General features: G+C 50.0%; 2 protein-coding genes across 2 annotated transcripts in view; both read left to right on the top strand.

Moving 5' to 3' along the window:
- LOC125404970 (neuroendocrine secretory protein 55-like) overlaps positions 1–16,430 on the top strand; it is a 50,303-nt gene that overhangs the window by 2,151 nt on the left and 31,722 nt on the right. The gene's annotated exons all lie outside the window — the stretch shown is intronic.
- On the top strand, positions 9,923–13,416 carry LOC148120560 (guanine nucleotide-binding protein G(s) subunit alpha isoforms XLas-like). Its single transcript, XM_048441256.3, is given in 5 exon segments — positions 9,923–12,735; positions 12,947–12,984; positions 12,986–13,088; positions 13,091–13,135; positions 13,138–13,416. Coding segments are annotated over 5 exon segments (2,655 nt in total). The 5' UTR covers positions 9,923–10,346; the 3' UTR covers positions 13,218–13,416.

The raw sequence follows: 16,430 nt of genomic DNA, 5'->3' as shown, positions 1-16,430 counted from the left end.
ACACACGTAGGAATGTTTTCCTCGCCAACCTTCGCGGGAAAGGCTGATAAAAAGTAAAACGCACCTACTGATTTTCACCCATTTGGAAACATTTTTCCCCCCAAAGTGCGAGCGTCTGGTATGCGGGGGCTTGAGTTACTTTGATGGGATGATTTGGAAAATCTGGTTAAGGAATGCTTTTTAAGGCTTGAAATCAAAGGCGGCTGGGCTCCTGCGCTCCGAAGAGAGCAGTGCTAGAAGGAATGCATTACGTAGTCTCCTTCCAGGACCTACCCTCTTTGCTTGGGATGGCGTCGCAGTCCCCAGAACTTAAGTGGGGGTGGGCTGTGCGCACTGCGGCTAATCGCGTCTTTATCTATGTAGGGAATTGGTTTGTTAGCAGTGGGGAAAGGACGCGCGGGGAGGCTGCGAAAAGGAAGTGGGGGCTTTTGGGTTGAAAGCGTGAAATTCATCTTTCTGAAGTTAAAATTCTCGACAGGATAATTCGATGATGGTGACGTTTTCTTGACGTTAGGTGCCATTTTATCTGGGGATGTATTGGTAGCTCGAGTTTACCAAGCAACAGGTTTCTAGTTAACAGGTGGAGATGCCACGCTTTTCAGCGTGTCTTCTCCAACGGGAAGAAGTGTTTCCGTCAGAGTTGGCTCTTTATTAGCTAAATTAGAATGCTGCCTTGTTGCTGGATGAATAAAATTTTAAAAGGGTCTTCAGTCCTTATAGCCCCCACCTCACCTACGTTGTTCCTTTAAAAAGAAGCCCAGAATCAGGCTTGGTGGCGCATGCCTTGAATCCCAGCACTAGGAGGGGGAGGGGTTTGTGAGGCGAATGAAACTCTGCCTTCAAGACCAGCCTGGTCTCCAGTTCCAGGACAGCCAGGGCTGTTAAACAGAGAAACCCTGTCTCAAAAACAAAACAAACAAAACAAAATAGAAAAAAAAAAAAAACCAATAGCAACAATGAAGCCTAGCTGAGCAGTATGCCAGGCTCACACACGGGGCACCCAAACAGGAAGGCGCATTTTGCTGTGTCTCAATAATCTTCAAGCACTACCTGTCACAGCAGATGCATTTGCACCCCAGCCTGCTACCCAGCAGCACAGCCCTCCCCCTTCCTAGCGCTACTCTGACTTCATGAGAAAAAGCCCAGGGGGCATATAGGAGTATAGCACACTTGGGAAAGCACCTACCCACCACCCACACAAGGAAAGGTTTTGCTAAACACACATTTCAAGTCTACTTTCTGTGAAATAGAGATTCCAGTCAGTGGAGTTCAGCTACTTTCTTTCCTTTTCCAGGGGCTTTTCTAGCAGGTTCTCAAACATTCCCAGCTCCCTAGCTTCCTAACTGGCCCTTTGTCTTACGAGGTTAAGCCGGGGTTAGCATTTGAATGGACTGGCTTTTCCTTTAACAGAGGTAGAGTAGCTGAGGGAGACTAACCCTGGGAAAACCCGATCCCGACCATGTAGATCCCAGCCATGGGGGGTGGGGGCGGCAGCAAAGCTAGTTAAAATTCTGTGCCATAATATTTAGGGTTCTTCACTGCATTAATCGTTTGCTTAATGGAAAAACTTTGCTTCTATAGAGGAAGAATGCTCTAATCATTGAATTTAAGTACCTTTCTTTTATGTGGCGCGTTCAAATACTATGTGATGACAAAAACCTAGATGTAAGTATTTTTTTAGTTTAACAATAAGACTTATATTTATGAGCATTCGAAACTGAGATAGGGATGTGAACTCTGGAACAGGCTCGAAGGTTTTTTTGTTTGGCTTTGCTTTCATGCATCTGCAGCTAAAGCTTCTCTTCTGGAACTGTTTGCCACCTTTGCTCCTTTAGCCTTCATTGCAGCAGTTGTGTTCGGTTAACAAGAAATTTGAAACAGCAGTACTGGTAAGAATAAAGTTTTTTTTTTTTAAATGTATGGATTTTACTTAATTTCTCCCTGTTGTCACTGATCATGGGGCATACAGGGTGGCAACCTATCACAAACACAAATCATGAAAATCTAATCCAGCAGAGCCAGAGACCAGTGACGTCATATGTCAACTCAAATATTGCTCCCCTCTAAAATAATGCCCAGAAACGTACTCAAGTTACACTTCTAATCTCACCCACAGTGAGGGATGTATCCCAAAACCCAGACAGGGCAGCAGAATCACAGACAAAGGCAAAAGATACTGGGATAGCCCAGACTGCCTCTATCCCACCCTATTTACTGGCTTTAATCCTCCCTACTGCCCCCTCCCAAATTTAGTTAACTAAAAAGCAACAGCTGTGAAGAAGTCTGACTTGTGTTGGTCTAATATTAGTTTTATCAAACATGCTTCTCAGCTCGTGGCAAAAATGAATTAAGAGGACAGGAGGCGGATGCAGGATTCACTACGTCCTGTGTGGGTGGAGGCATTCTTGAGAGTCCACTCCCTGCATTCTCCCCTGGAGATTAGTGTCTACAATGCATTCCCCGCAGGGGACGGCCGGCTGTAAAGCACCGGGACAGCCGATTGACAACTGCAGTTTAGATAACGACAGCTTAGAGGCTCTGTCTAGCTGAGGTGGGCGAGCACGCCTTTCACTCCTCCTCCCCCCCCCCCCCCCCCCCGCTTTTCTTTAGTGGTCCCTCTCTCCATAAAATTTTAGTACTACGTCATTTTTTATGTATTGCAAAGTCTGGTAATAGCTAAGTTCACACACACACACCACACATACAAAACATGCAGAAAAATAATAGACACATAAACAAAAATGCATGCACAGACACATGCCAAATTTGGCTCTATTGCCTGGGGCAAACAAAGCAAACACTTCTCCCCAAAATGGCTTCTACAAATTAAGTGACTGGCTTACTGTTACAATTTATTTTATGTTTTAGTTCCTTTTCAGCCACACACACACACAGACACAGACACACACACACACACACACACACACAAACAAAGGGGAAGGGTCCAATTTTACGAGTATTTTTCTCAAAATCTATTTGATAGGGTGGCCCCACCAAAATCAGGAGGCAGGATAGTTCATGTAGCCGGCAAGCCAGAGTACACAGACAACCTAGAGACTTGGATTTCTAAATCCAAGAGTCTGGCTTGTAGAGAGAGCCACATGGTACTCAGCCAGCAGAGGCAGGACTCCCTACGGGGGTGGCGACTTGACACCTCTACAGTGGAGCAAGGAAGCTGCCTACACTGCTTCAAGTATAGGCAGAACCTGTTTTTTTTACTATGGGTATATTTTAGGGTAAGAACATTAAACATTGGCAAGGGGATGTGGCTGCTCCAGGGATAACTCAAGAACAAGGGATGGCTGGAGGCAGTAATTTGGGGCAAATTTGAGAAAGACAAAAAAAAAAAAAAAACCCAAAAAGGGTAGTGAGATTACAGGGAGTAAAGAAGCAGGAAGGAGCCAGACTAGGAGGGAGGTGACAAAACAGTACATTTATGACTATGCAAAAGTATTCTGAAGGGATTAGGAAGAAAAAGGCTGAAGATACAATCAGATAATGGCTGGCTGCAAGTTTCTGGCAACCGAAGGAGTTAAAACCAGGTGCAACAAGGAGCAGGTGTCACCTCTAATAGCCAAAGATGGCCACTAATGAGGACTTCAGATGGCCATCCTGAAATCACTGTCTCCTGATAGTCCCACAGAATTTTCAACTAGCACGAGAATTTCAACTTAATTTATCTACAGAACGGAGTTTTCAAACAAATATCTCAAATTCATCAACCAAAAAGACTTAAAAGTCAGTAATCTTATTTAACAATTTAAAACCTGAGCATTGGGTTTTGACTCTAGGAAGGACAGCCTCTGAGGCTTCCACTCTCAGACTTGTGAGTGAGACCCAAAGACTGTTGGGCAGCAGAAGCTGGCAGGTTTCCCCTTCCCCCAAGGCAAGAGCTGTCTGAGTGTCCTGGCTTATGTTGTTGCTCCAATTAGACTTCGTTAGGAAAATTTGCTTTGGGTAATTGAGGTTGTGTGAGAAGGTGAAATACACCATTCCCCTTAAATTCAAATAGCATTTAGGCCCCAGAAGCCCTCGGGGTGCCTGGAATTTCCACCAGGAGTTACAGAAATCTTAAATAGCCTTTCCACTAAACCGGCCTTCCAGGATGCAGGATCCCACCTCCCACCCCACCCCCACTAGCAGCCTTGCCCTGGTGCTGCCTCTCATTTGGAATAGGTACCCCTCCCTCAATAGCGTCCGCAGCATCCTTAGCTGTCCTGCACAAAGAAACCGTAGCACTGTGTGGACACCTTGTGTGGGTGGCTGCAAGTAGCAGAGGCACGACAGGTTGAGGCACGATTTGGTGGCCCTGCTACAAAGAAGGCAGCTGCGGTTGAACCCCTGAGCTTTATTTCATCCAGAGCTGATGGGCTGGATTCATAAACACCATCTCATCCCCCTAATACCCGCCCCACATCAGTCCCGAGTCCAGTATCTTGCCCTATCTGATAGAGGCATCTTTCCTTTAATTAGCATTTGCCTCAAAAGCTAGCCACACAGCCCCTTCTGCAGCCCCTTCTGCAGAGAGCAGTAAGCTGCTGCTGCCTCCACCGGCCAACACTGGCAGAGGTTCTAGAAGGGAAAGGGGGGCTGCAGCAGTCTTAATTGAACAGTAATTGATTGAACAGCTTCCAAGTCTTAAAGGCAAGCATTCAGAAAACCTTTGTCACTGGGAAGCTTAGAAACTTAGTGGTTACCTGAATTCTTTTTTTTAATTTTCTCTTTTCCTGTGTCAGTTACCTGAAAACCAATGGTACAAACAAGAGCTGTTGTGCAGAGAAGGCTGCCCCTTCCCCAAAGTCACAAACCAAAAGGAGCCTCAGTGCCAATGAGCTTGCTTTTCCTGCTGCTGCCCCCTTTCCTCTTGCTCACTCTACCTCTCTGCCTTCCAAGGGGCCTTCTCTACTTGGCTAAGGGAAGAATCCAGAGTCAGGATATCTGGATGGGCCTTGGGCTTTAGGCAGGAAAAAAAAATCCTAAAATGTACATAGAAACACAATTGCTGGCCATAAACAAACACCACAAGTCTTACATTTTGAAAGCCTGGGTATCACAGGAAAGAGGGACCACAAGGTTTCAGGTTAGTGAGGCTGAGGGAGTTTCAGTTGCCCTTACTTTCAAAAGGACATCTGATTTCTCACTTGGGCATGTGGGTTGGCTGCACTGAACAAGTTGCCTTTCCTCAGAAAAGCAGAGTCTAATGGAAGCATGAGTAATACGTTCACGCTTTTCTAATACAGCAAATCCTGTTCTCCGGCTGATAAACCATCTCCCCATAGCCTTCCACTCTAGCACGTTCCGCATGTGGATGAGGTCAAGACCCCCCCCCCCCCCAGCTTAGCTCTGGTTCCTCACACCTATTCAGCCCTGTCTGGGCACTCGCTTGTCTTGACTTCCTCCTCCCTTGCTTCACGACTGGCGCCAACCTGCTCTCCTTGTTCTCACTCACACCTCTGAATAGCTTCCTCCTCCCTTGTCTATAACAAAGTCAACTGGAAAGGGAAAGATATTTAACATCCTTTGTTAGGGAGCTGGTGAGATGGGTAAGCAAAGGTGCTTGATTCACGGCACCCACAGTGTGGAGGGAACCAGCCCCTGCAAGTTATCTTCTAACCCCCACATGGGCACACGCACACACACGTGTGTAACACACAAATAAATGGGGAGAAAAAAAGATCCTTTGCTAGTGTATAGTTATAATGGGGGAGACCATTAAAAACCTCATTTCTAGTAGGGTAAGGCCCAGCTCAGGTGCTCCCCTCTTCCCAACACCCAACATTGATTCTTCCCAACTCGTCACACAGACACTTCTGTATTAACTCAGCAAATTCACCAGCCTCCACAGGCTCACTACTCTGCCCAACCCAACAAGGTGCCCCCCGTCAATCTGCATGCTAGCCACCTCCAGCTCTTACCATCCTGGGCTCCCATCCTTGGCCAGGCCGTCCAGTTACCTCCTGTGCTGCTCAGCTGCTCCAGCACCTGGCCTGTCTGCAGGGCCCTCCTGAGCCATGCTGCTGGCATACAACAGCCTCAGCACTTAGCCCCTCTCATTCAGCTCACTTGCTCAGTAACTAGAAGAAAATGAGAGGGGGAATCAGGATTAAGTGCTGAGCTCTACTTTTCCTAGTATGGATTTATCTTTAAATTAAAATGAGTTCTAGTCAAGTAAAATATTCTTTCTCAGTTTTTTCAACCAGGAGTGATTTTGCACCCCAGAAGCTATTTGGACAAAATATGAGGACATTTTTACTATGGCTACTAAGGGGATGCTAATGGCATCTAGGAGGTATAGACTAAGGAAGCAATATAATATCCTGCCACACACAAGACAGTCACCATAGCAAAGAATTACCCCAACCTAAGTCACTAGTACAGAGGTTGAGAAGCCAGGGTGCAGAGGGAGCGGCCCCCACTTTTGTCCTCTGGAGCCTGCCCTGTTCTCTCACATCAAATAGATCCCTTTTATTCTGACTATTAGAATTTTTATCTAATTCAGTGATCTCAAATCCAAGTAAGGTTGATTGCCAATTTGAATGTATGCTTTCTACCCTTTTCCTAAACGTTAGACCTTTCCTTCCCAGAAACAGGTTGTAAAGATCCGCCCAAGGCGTCCATCTTCCTTTCACATCTGCCATGTCTGAAATCAAACAAGTCTCCTTCCTGCCTCCACACCAGCCCCTCCCTGGCTTCCCTCTGCAGTTCCCAGCATCCAGGGACTAGTCTTTGGTTCTTCTGTCCTTTATGACCCATTTAACACAGGAGCTTTCAGGGGGCATCAGGAAACCCTCTTGGTTCCCTTTTGTCACTGTGGCTGGGTCCCTCCTTAAAGGACTTCCGCAGCTGCAGCCTTCTTGGTACACACCCCCTTTCCTTTGTTCCCTTCATCGGAGCCAACCTCCATGTTGGTTCTGCCTTTTCTAAAATTTGACTCAAATCCTCATCCACAAAGGGGGAGAAAACACACCTTTTACCATCTAATCCATTTCCTCCTCTTCATTTCCTGCCAAAATAGCCCGGATGCTCCATGGATGCCTCAGAACGCCCATCCAGTTGCTTTTTTTAAAAAAAAACAAAACAAAAAAAAACAACAAAAAAAACCCACCCCGTCTTTCCCACCGCTTTTACAGGAGTAAAGGTGTTCGATCGTTTACGCAACAAGGCCCCACTCTCCTTTTGTTGGATTCTTTGTTCCAGATAGGTGAAGGTGTGCCCACCCTGCCCCGCCCCTTCTTTCATAGTCAAGACATCTTTCTATGGAGAACCATTCGAGGCGCCATTTTCTCCATCCGTTCGGTCTTTGCAAACCCTCCGATTGGAGGCCTTCTCTTTTCATTTTCATGCCGTTCTGCTCCTTTGCAAGGAGACTCGCATGATCTGGATCTTTCTCCCAGTCAGAAGAGCATGATATGAGAAAAAGCATGGAACAAAAGATCCCCACAGACCATGAGAATGTCTGAACAAAGAGAATCTGAATCTTTTTTTTTTTTTTTGATGAATGTGCTTTCGGGGCGGGTGTGAGAGGCCTGGGGAGCCCAAGAAAGCCGCGTGGCGGTTTCCTTGGGTCTCAAACCTCAGCGTCTACTGACCTTCCACCTTGTGCAGGGTTCAGCATCCCTGGAAAATGACCTCTGTCCATTCTGTCCTGCTCGTCTCTCTCTCTCCAGGGGCCTGGATCACCATCTCCAGGCCCTGGAAATGCTTCTTCACGGTGCCTCAGCGGTAGCCATCTCTGTAAAGAGGGTTAGCCAACCGCCATCATGACCCCAAGGGGTGGATCATGGGAGACCCCGACCTTCCCACTTGGCCTTGGCGATTAAGGGCATCAAAAAGATTGACCCTTAAGGCATCCACGGCGCCTGTGGCCTTCTGGGCCTGGTCGCCATACGCCCGCCCGCCAACCGCTTGCAACCAACCCAGCAAGCACAACCTCTTTGGGCGTTCCAACGCGGCGCCCCCTATTGGACCTCCCACTCATATCCGGTTTCCGGTCTGAAGCCCCCCGCTCATTCGCCAGGCATCCTTGATTGGCGTGACCCCAGCCCAATAGCTGACCTGACGCTGGGGTCGGAGGGGAGTGGGTTGGTGGTTGAGATCCAGTTGGACCATTCAGAGTGTGTTCAAATTGTTTCGCCATTTTGCGTGGGAGTAGTTGATCGAAACTTTGGACCAAAGTTCAAAGTATTCGGCAAGGAGTGTGTCGAACCGTGTCGAACCGTAGAGCTGAGGGTACGAGCCTTCGGGAGGTCCCGGGGATCCACTAGGGATCCACATTGTCTGCTTTTCTTTACTCGGGCGACCACGTGGATGCTGTAGGTAGGGCACAGAAGTGTTCTGAGCCTGCAGTGAGAAGAGGGGACACGTTAGAAGAGTTAGAGCTTGCCGCGGTGCACGCGCATGTGTCTTGGAGTACAGCCATCTACTTGGTGCATAACTACCGCAATCTACCCGTGTAGGACTCCACAGTCTTTCTCCTACCCCAGGGTCCCATAGGTCAGACTACCACCTACCCACTGCCTGGCTGCACTGCAGGAAAAGACAATGCCTTGCGCCATCGCCGACTGGTGCGCGTGCCGCTTTATAGATTCTGGTCTGAGAGCGACAAAAAATAAAAATAAAAAGTCAGCCCCTGCTTTGAATTCCCCTGTAGACCCCAGCCCTACAGCTTTTTGTATTTCATTCACTGAGCCCACTGGGCAACGTGGCTGTTTACTTTTCGCGGCTCTGAGCCCACCGCGGCATCGTAAGGGGCGCGCAGCCGTGGACTTTGTGGCCGCGCTTAATGCAGTCTGTGTGTACTGTTGCAGTTCAAAGAACTGCATCTTTCCACGGTGCTCATACCAGAAAGAGAGGGACCGGCAGGGGGCTGACAAGGGGATGAAGGGGAGGGGGGGGTTTAAATGAACTGAATACCGAATCGGCGGCAGGCCCCGGAGGCTGGAAGCTGTGGGTCTCAGTCACTCTTAGTGCCGCGGCACGATTCGTCTATGGGTTAGTGCATATCAGTTTGTCTAGTCTTTAAGACCCCTCTAAATCGACTATCAACCACATCCGAAATCGCCTTTAACCCTTCCCCAGAAAGCAGAAGTCGGAGGCCTGCGTTATATAGGGGTCTTCCGGTAAGCACCGTACCCCCTCGCCTATCTGCACGGTAACGGCCGCGGCAACCACGGGGACTGCGTAGGGGTCTTCGCTTAATTTTTTTCCGCAGTGCACCGCCGAGATCCTTATTTCTACTGCGTCACCATCCACATAAACAAAGCGAGCCCTGACTGCATGCATCAAACTACATCACTACAAAGACCCTCCCGAAGTACAACGGGGAAGGGGGGATATTGAAGGGATTTACCGGAGCTATCTTTCACTAACAGCAAACAAAAACATAAAAAATAAAATGAATTAAAATAAAACGACTCCGGAGCATTTTTAAAAAAACAAATTGCGTGTTCGCATTTGGCAGCCCCTCACCCTTTGTCCCTTCTCTGCCCGTCCGGTGGGCTCACGCCCACCTGTCGCATTTTTTATGCGCGTGCCTCTATCCCTTCACATTTATTTTAAACTCTCATTTTCCCGACTGGGAGCTGAGTATGCGTAATTGCCTGAGTCTGGGGTCTCTGGATAAGGGGTTTGCCGCATACTGGGGTAATCTTGGGTGATAACGCCCTCCTGCAGTCCCTCCTCCCCTCGAGAAGAACCGGATGGGGAGGGAGGGATTCAGCGCCTGTGCTCTGACAGACCAATGCCCACGTCTTACGTCACGTGTCCCAGCAACGCAGGAGAGCGTGCTCTCTCTCTGGCCAGAGGAAAAGCGGGGAAGAGAGCCTCAGAATCAGTCCGGGAGAGAAGAGGAAGGAGTCGAACGTCCCTGTGAGGCCTGCGTTCTTCAGCCCCCTTACCCAAAGTCGGGAACTGCTGGCACCGGGAGTCAGCCTCCCGGAGCCGACTCTACACTGAGACCGGCGTCCTCTGGCGGCAAAGAAAGAGTTTTGCTAACGATTTTCGAGACGAATCGGCACGCTCTGGCATGCCAAGAGGGCGGGGCTAAAGTTTACAAAGTAAGAAGAAAGAAGAGAAAAGGCCTGCACGTGGCTGGCTGACCGCAGTCTGAAGGGATAAAGTTGACTAGGAAGTCTCCAGGCTCTCCCAGCAAGAAATAAGTGACTTCAGCCATGGTTTTGGGTTTTAGACCCTAAAAACCTGTCTTTACAAAAGTTGGAAACTGAGGCTGGAGAATTTTCCAGCTAATTCTTGAATTTTTTTAAAAAAAAAATTTTTTTCACCCTAGTTTGGCTGGGTGCTCCGTCTTACGGGGCCCCAAATTTATTTTGAAAAACCGCCAAAGTGTTATGGGCATGCGCAACTGCCTCCACGGCAACAATATGCCAGGACAACACAATATCCCCGCTGAAGTCGGCGAGCAGCCCGAGCAAGAACCTTTGGAGGCCGCAGGGGCAGCTGCCCCCGGTGCTGGGCCTGGCCCAGCCGAAGAAATGGAGACCGAACCGTCTGACAATGAGCCCGTCGCCGACGAGACTTGCACTGAGGTCTTTGGAACCCCTGAAGTCTCCAAATCTGAGTCCCAGGGCCTCAACCAGGGCATCGAGGAGGTCCGAGTGGGTGGAGACTACAGCCCACCTCCAGAGGAAGCCATGCCATTTGAGACCAAACAGTCCAGCCTCGGAGATTTCTGGCCCACCTTGGAGCAGCTTGGAACATCTGGGACCCAAACAGGCATCAAAGCCTTTAATCCAGCGCTTTTGGAGCCCAGGACCCCCAGTGGTGAGAACCCAGGCCTGGGAACCTACAGCCCCCCACCAGAAGAAACCATGCCATTTGAGTTCAACGAACCTGCCCAGGAAGATCGTCGCCAGTTGCGCTTGCAAGTCCCAGACCTTGCTCCAGGAGGTCCGGAGGCAGGAGTCGTCAAAGCTCTTCCCGCGGAGCCCGGGAACCTCAGATTTGCAAACGCTGGCTTCCGAGACGACTACAGTCCTCCACCGGAAGAATCTGTGCCATTTGGGCTTGAGAGAGAAGAATTGGGGGGCGATAGCCCACCCCCAGGACTCCCCCGAGTCATCCCACAAATCGGCATTGGCGGCGAGTTCCCGGCAGCCGCGGTCCCGAGTGCGCTCAGCCTCGCTCCCGCCGAGAACGCGCCTCCCCTCTGGGTCCACAGCGCCATTGACAGACCATTCAGCGAGGCTATCAGATCTCCTCCTAACTTCGCATGCGACAACCCCCCAATGGAGATCTCCAGACCCCAGCTTGAGATTGGCAGAGCCTCCACTAGGGTCGACGACGACACCACTGTCAATATGGACGGCCCCCCAATCGCAAGTGATGGCCCGCCCATCGAAGTCTCCGGAGCCCCAGATAAGAGCGAGTGCGCAGAGAGACCCCCAGTTGAGCGAGAAGCAGCCGAGATGGAAGGAAGCCCTACCACCGCAGCTGCGGAGGAAGGAAAAGTCCCTTCTCCCGAGAGAAGAGACGGATCCTTCGCCGAGCCAGAAGCCATGGATGCCAAGCCAGCCCCTGCTGCCCAAGCCGTCGCTACCGAACCTGAACCTGACGCCGCCGCCGCCGCCGCCGCCGCCAGCGGATCTCCTCCGGCCCCAGCAACACCCACGGATCTCCAGACCGATTCTGAACAAGAAGTCGGAGCAGCCCCTGCTGTCCGAGCTGAGCCTGACGGAGGGGCAGCCCCGGTCGCCCCAGCCAGCCCTGCCGAGCCTGAAGACGACGGCGGAGTTCCAGCAGCCAGCGGAGTTCCAGCAGCCAGCGGAGTTCCAGCAGCCGAGCCAGCCTCCGAGGCAGTCCCTGCCACCAAGGCCGAGTCTGCCTCCGGGGCAGCCCCTGCCGCCCAGGTGGAGCCCGCAGCAGCGGCAGTCTCTGCCACCCCGGCGGAGCCTGCCGCCCGGGCAGCCCCTATCACCCCTCCGGAGCCCGCTCCCCGGCCAATCCCCACTGCTAGAGCCCATCCAGCTGCCGGGGCAGTCCCTGGTGCCCCAGCAATGTCAGCCTCCGCTAGGGCAACTGCCGCTAGGGCAGCCTATGCAGGTCCTCTGGTCTGGGGAGCCAGGTCACTCTCCGTTACTCCCGCCGCCCAGGCATGCCTTCCTGCCCGCGCAGCTGCCGCCGCCCGGGCAGCCTCTGCTGCCCGGGCAGTCGCTGCCGGCCACTCAATCTCTACCGCCCGAGCAATGGCTATTGGCAGAATCCCTACCGCCCCAAGCAGGGCCCATCTTAGACCCCCCAGCCCCGAGATCCAGGTGGCTGATCCGCCTACTCCGAGGCCTGCTCCGAGGCAGCCCGCCTGGCCAGACAAGTACGAGCGTGGCCGAAGCTGCTGCAGGTACGAGGAGGCGTCGTCCGTCATCTGCGAGATCGACTCCTCTAGTGATGAGTCGGAAGAAGGGGCCAACGGCTGCTTCCAGTGGCTTCTGCGACGAAACCGCCGCCCCGGCCAGCCCCGGAGCCACTCGGTCGGATGCAACCCAGTGCGCAACTTCTTCGCCAGAACCTTTGGAAGCTGCTTCGGTCTCTCCGAGAGATCCCGTTCCCTCAGCCCGAGGAAGGCAAAGGATCCTTTCGAGGAGAGGCGCAAACAGATGCGCAAAGAAGCCATTGAGATGCGAGAGCAGAAGCGCGCAGATAAGAAACGCAGCAAGCTCATCGACAAGCAACTGGAGGAGGAGAAGATGGACTACATGTGTACGCACCGCCTGCTGCTTCTAGGTAATGCGGCAGCTCCTGCCCCTGGGCTGTAGGGCCGCCCCGGGCACCCTGGGAGGGGGTGGCAGGGCCTTCCGGTGGGGCTTGGGCCTTGACCAAGGGAGGAGGGGTCCGGAAACCCTGTTAGAAGTTCCAGGGAGGGACCCCAACTCTGCCCTGGGGGTGGGAGAGGGGATTTTGCGAGGGTTCGGGTGGCAAAGTATATGCCCTTTAGGGAGAAAAGTGGTGCCGAGCCACGCTGAGGGTCGTTACCCGGCCGGAGGCCAGCGCCGGCGCCAGCGATCCTAGGCTGGACAGGCGGGGGCGTGAGGTGAGCCAGGAACTGCTGGGGTGGGCCCTTCGGGGCTCCCCCGGTTTGATGTTCGTGACCGCGGTGGGCTAGGGCCATCCGGGTGCGCGCCCCCCGCCTCGCCTGGCTGCTTCGACTCAGACAGCTTGTTGTTGGTGTGTGTTGGTGTCCATTTTCTGTGTTCGCCTGTGCATGACATGCTCAGTGTGTCCCAGTTTTCATCCATAGCACCTTCAATGTACCCGCCGATTGTGTATTTGTACTCAAAAATGGGCTGTCTTGTGATTTGCGCCACGGCGCGAGCAAAACTTTCCGTGTTGACACACTCTGTGGAACCTCTGTGCGGACTCTCAGCAGCGAGCAGAGAGAAAACACGCAGCAAAGGTGGCTGGGCATCCTGGGTAATATGCCGGGCCGCAGGCCGGGGGGGGGGGGGGAGTGGGGCCGGAGCCGCGGGCCTCCATAACCTTTTCCCCCCTGTATGTTTTTCTCTCTTTTTTTTTTTCCTTTGCGCTAAGCGTTTCCTCACTTCTCAATTCGTACGTCAAACCCTCCCGCCTTAACGGTTGAAAAACCAGACACTCAGGTATCTGGGGCTTTGGGGTTGTGTACATCGTCTGTATTTTGTATTCTGCACACACACACACACACACACACACACACACACACACACACACACACACACACACACTGGGCCCACCTTGGGAGAGGGAAGAGGGAGGAGGAAGGGGGGGACACTTTAGCCCTGTTGGCAAGGCCACATTATAAACACACGGGGTTGATTTTAAGGGGGTGGGCGTGGCTGGGTTTAAAAACTATATGAAATAATTTTCTTCTTAGCGAAGAGCCCGAGGTAAGCCAATCACTTAACATTTTTACAGCCTATGGTAGGAGGGTCCCTGGTTGAAAAAGGTTGGGAGTTGTGCTGGGAGGGCAATGTTGCCTTTGTATTTTAATTGCAATTAAAAAATAAAAAAAAATCAATACTCTGAGTGCATAATGAATGTGCGGACAAGCATGGGGCGCTGGAACTCTGACTTGTGAACAGTGTCAATGTTTGCATGCGACTCTTTTACAAGCAGCTTTAGCTGGGGAAAGAGGACAAAGGTAAGATCTTTTCTAAATCAGTTTGGGGTTTAAAAAAAATAAAGACTTTAGGATGAAGATTAAACAAATGTTATGGCAGCCAGATGGGTGCCTTTGGAAGCCCTCATCTCTCTCCCCCCCCCATCTGCTCAACTTGTTCCCCAGCTCTCCTCGCCCCCTCTCCTCGCCAAGACCTCTCCCCTCATTCCACAGTCAGAGCCGCCCCCCCCCACCAGCCTTCTAATCTCCAACCTGAGGCATTCATTCTTCTTGCCAGATTAATCAGAACAGCAATTAACAAAGTCTGGATCTATGGCTTAAATAAAATCTTCACGAGTGAATCTCTATGATTAATTTACTTTATTCTCTAAAACCTGTCAAGGGATCTCAGGACCATAGTGTCTGAGGCTGTGCTACATTTGACTGTTAAATATTTGATAGTCTTTTATGATGTTTATTAAAGACATTGGTGACGTGGCTGTGCTGTTGTGATGTGCCTCCCCTCCCACAAATCGTGACTTTAGATGGGATGGTCATTTTATTCATGCCTACCTGGGGAAATGCTGGGATCATTGAATCAAACACAAAATACAGAAGTAGTTTGAAATTTACGAATGTCCCTGTTATGTGAAAAACATAGGACATTGCAATGACAAGGTTCTGGTCTCGCTGCAGTCCCCATTTCCATACTCTGGGAAGCTGACCTGTGACTTGGGGGTGATGGGGACAAATGTCTGCAGATAAGAGGCCCAGTGACTATGCACATCTGAATACAGTGCCCCTTACTTGCTGGGGCCTCAGTTGCCTCATTTGAGAAATAAAGTTTTCCTAGGAAATTATCATTAACATGTCCTTCAGCACCAGGATTTGGGTCTTCTGCCTAGCCCCCAGCTCCAATACAATTAGAAAGGGGTTGGGGGCGGAGACTTACGCTACCCATTAATGCAGCTCTCTGCACCAAACCCCATGTTTGGGGCCAGGTTCTTTCAGAATAATAAATGCTTCCCTTGCTTTCCCTTGATTTTTTTTTTTCCTAGATGGGATAATTAAACCAAAGCAGAAGCGCATTTGTTGAGGTGCTTTGGTCCTATGCTGCCCATACTTTGTGGATGACAGTCATTACAGACTTTTAGAAGCAGCAGCATCCAGAGCAGCCAAGGCTGCTCAGCCTTAGCCTAGGCCCTGCCTGATCCTGAGCTAAGATGGCCATCGTCCTGCTCCGTGAGACTGCAGCACTGCTGTCTGCCAAAGCAGGCTGCAGTTCCCACCAGGCTAGTTTCATTTTGCTAAAGTAACAAGACAGGGATTGTATCTGGATCCCTGCTACTGACTGGGGAAGGGAAGAAACAGAAGAGAAGGATTTACTCGCATTTACAAGACTCTTATACTAGCTCTCTAGCTCCACCGTGTTAAAGAAAGTATCCGAGCCTTCAGACCCCTGAAAGTGCAGATCAAATGACCATCCTATAACATGCTTCTTCGCCTACCCCATGCACATTCATCTGTTGCTAAAAAAAAAAAAATAGTGTTTTTCTGTGTGCATAAGCTGTTTTTATTGCCCAAATATCATATTGCTGGAATTATTTTTTAAAGATAAATGATAGATTGAAAAATAAAGATAATTTAATAAAAATTTTATAGTGTCTAGAGAGCTGAGGTTTTTGTTTTTAATATAAACTAAATATAATATAAAATAATATAACAGGCTGTTTCCATGTTTCTGTTAGCTTAAAATAAATTTGAAGGTTAAACCTTTTTCTTTTTTTTTTCTTTTCAAAACCTCATTTAGGTATTATTCCTTGAGTTCTAACGGGGCTACTGGATCAGAATTTTTTTTTAGTATCTCCTGCCTTTATTACAATTGTGTAGGTAAACACTATACATAATATAACCACTGTAGTGGTACCTTATTTATATAGCAAATCACAATTAATTGTATAATAATTTATTTGGCTGCCAAGTGGTACGATGCTGTACTGCACCTCAACGTACGAAGTGATTTTTTTTTTTTTAATGCAGCCATTTTTTTTTCCTGAATTCAGAATGCCTCCACTGAGCTGCTCACCATGGGAAGGGCGTAGCTTATCGCCCCCCCCCCACCAAATTTTACTTTTTTTTTTTTTTGCCTTTGCTTTTGCCTGCCTACTACTAACATCTATGTTTTGCAGAGGCTCTTTAAGAAATTTCTATTTCTCTCAAAAACATTTTTATCCTAAATAGGTAATTTTATTTTTAGCTCGTTGACATGATTTCCCATGAAAAGATGGGAGGACACATACAGAACTAGGACCATCTCCTGCGTGTGTCCCTTCCTGACTTGAAA

Source organism: Myodes glareolus, chromosome 10 (assembly GCF_982192425.1).
Source record: "Myodes glareolus chromosome 10, mMyoGla1.1, whole genome shotgun sequence".
Classification (NCBI taxonomy): Eukaryota; Metazoa; Chordata; class Mammalia; order Rodentia; family Cricetidae; genus Myodes; species Myodes glareolus.
This window is presented reverse-complemented; position numbering and strand designations above follow the sequence as displayed.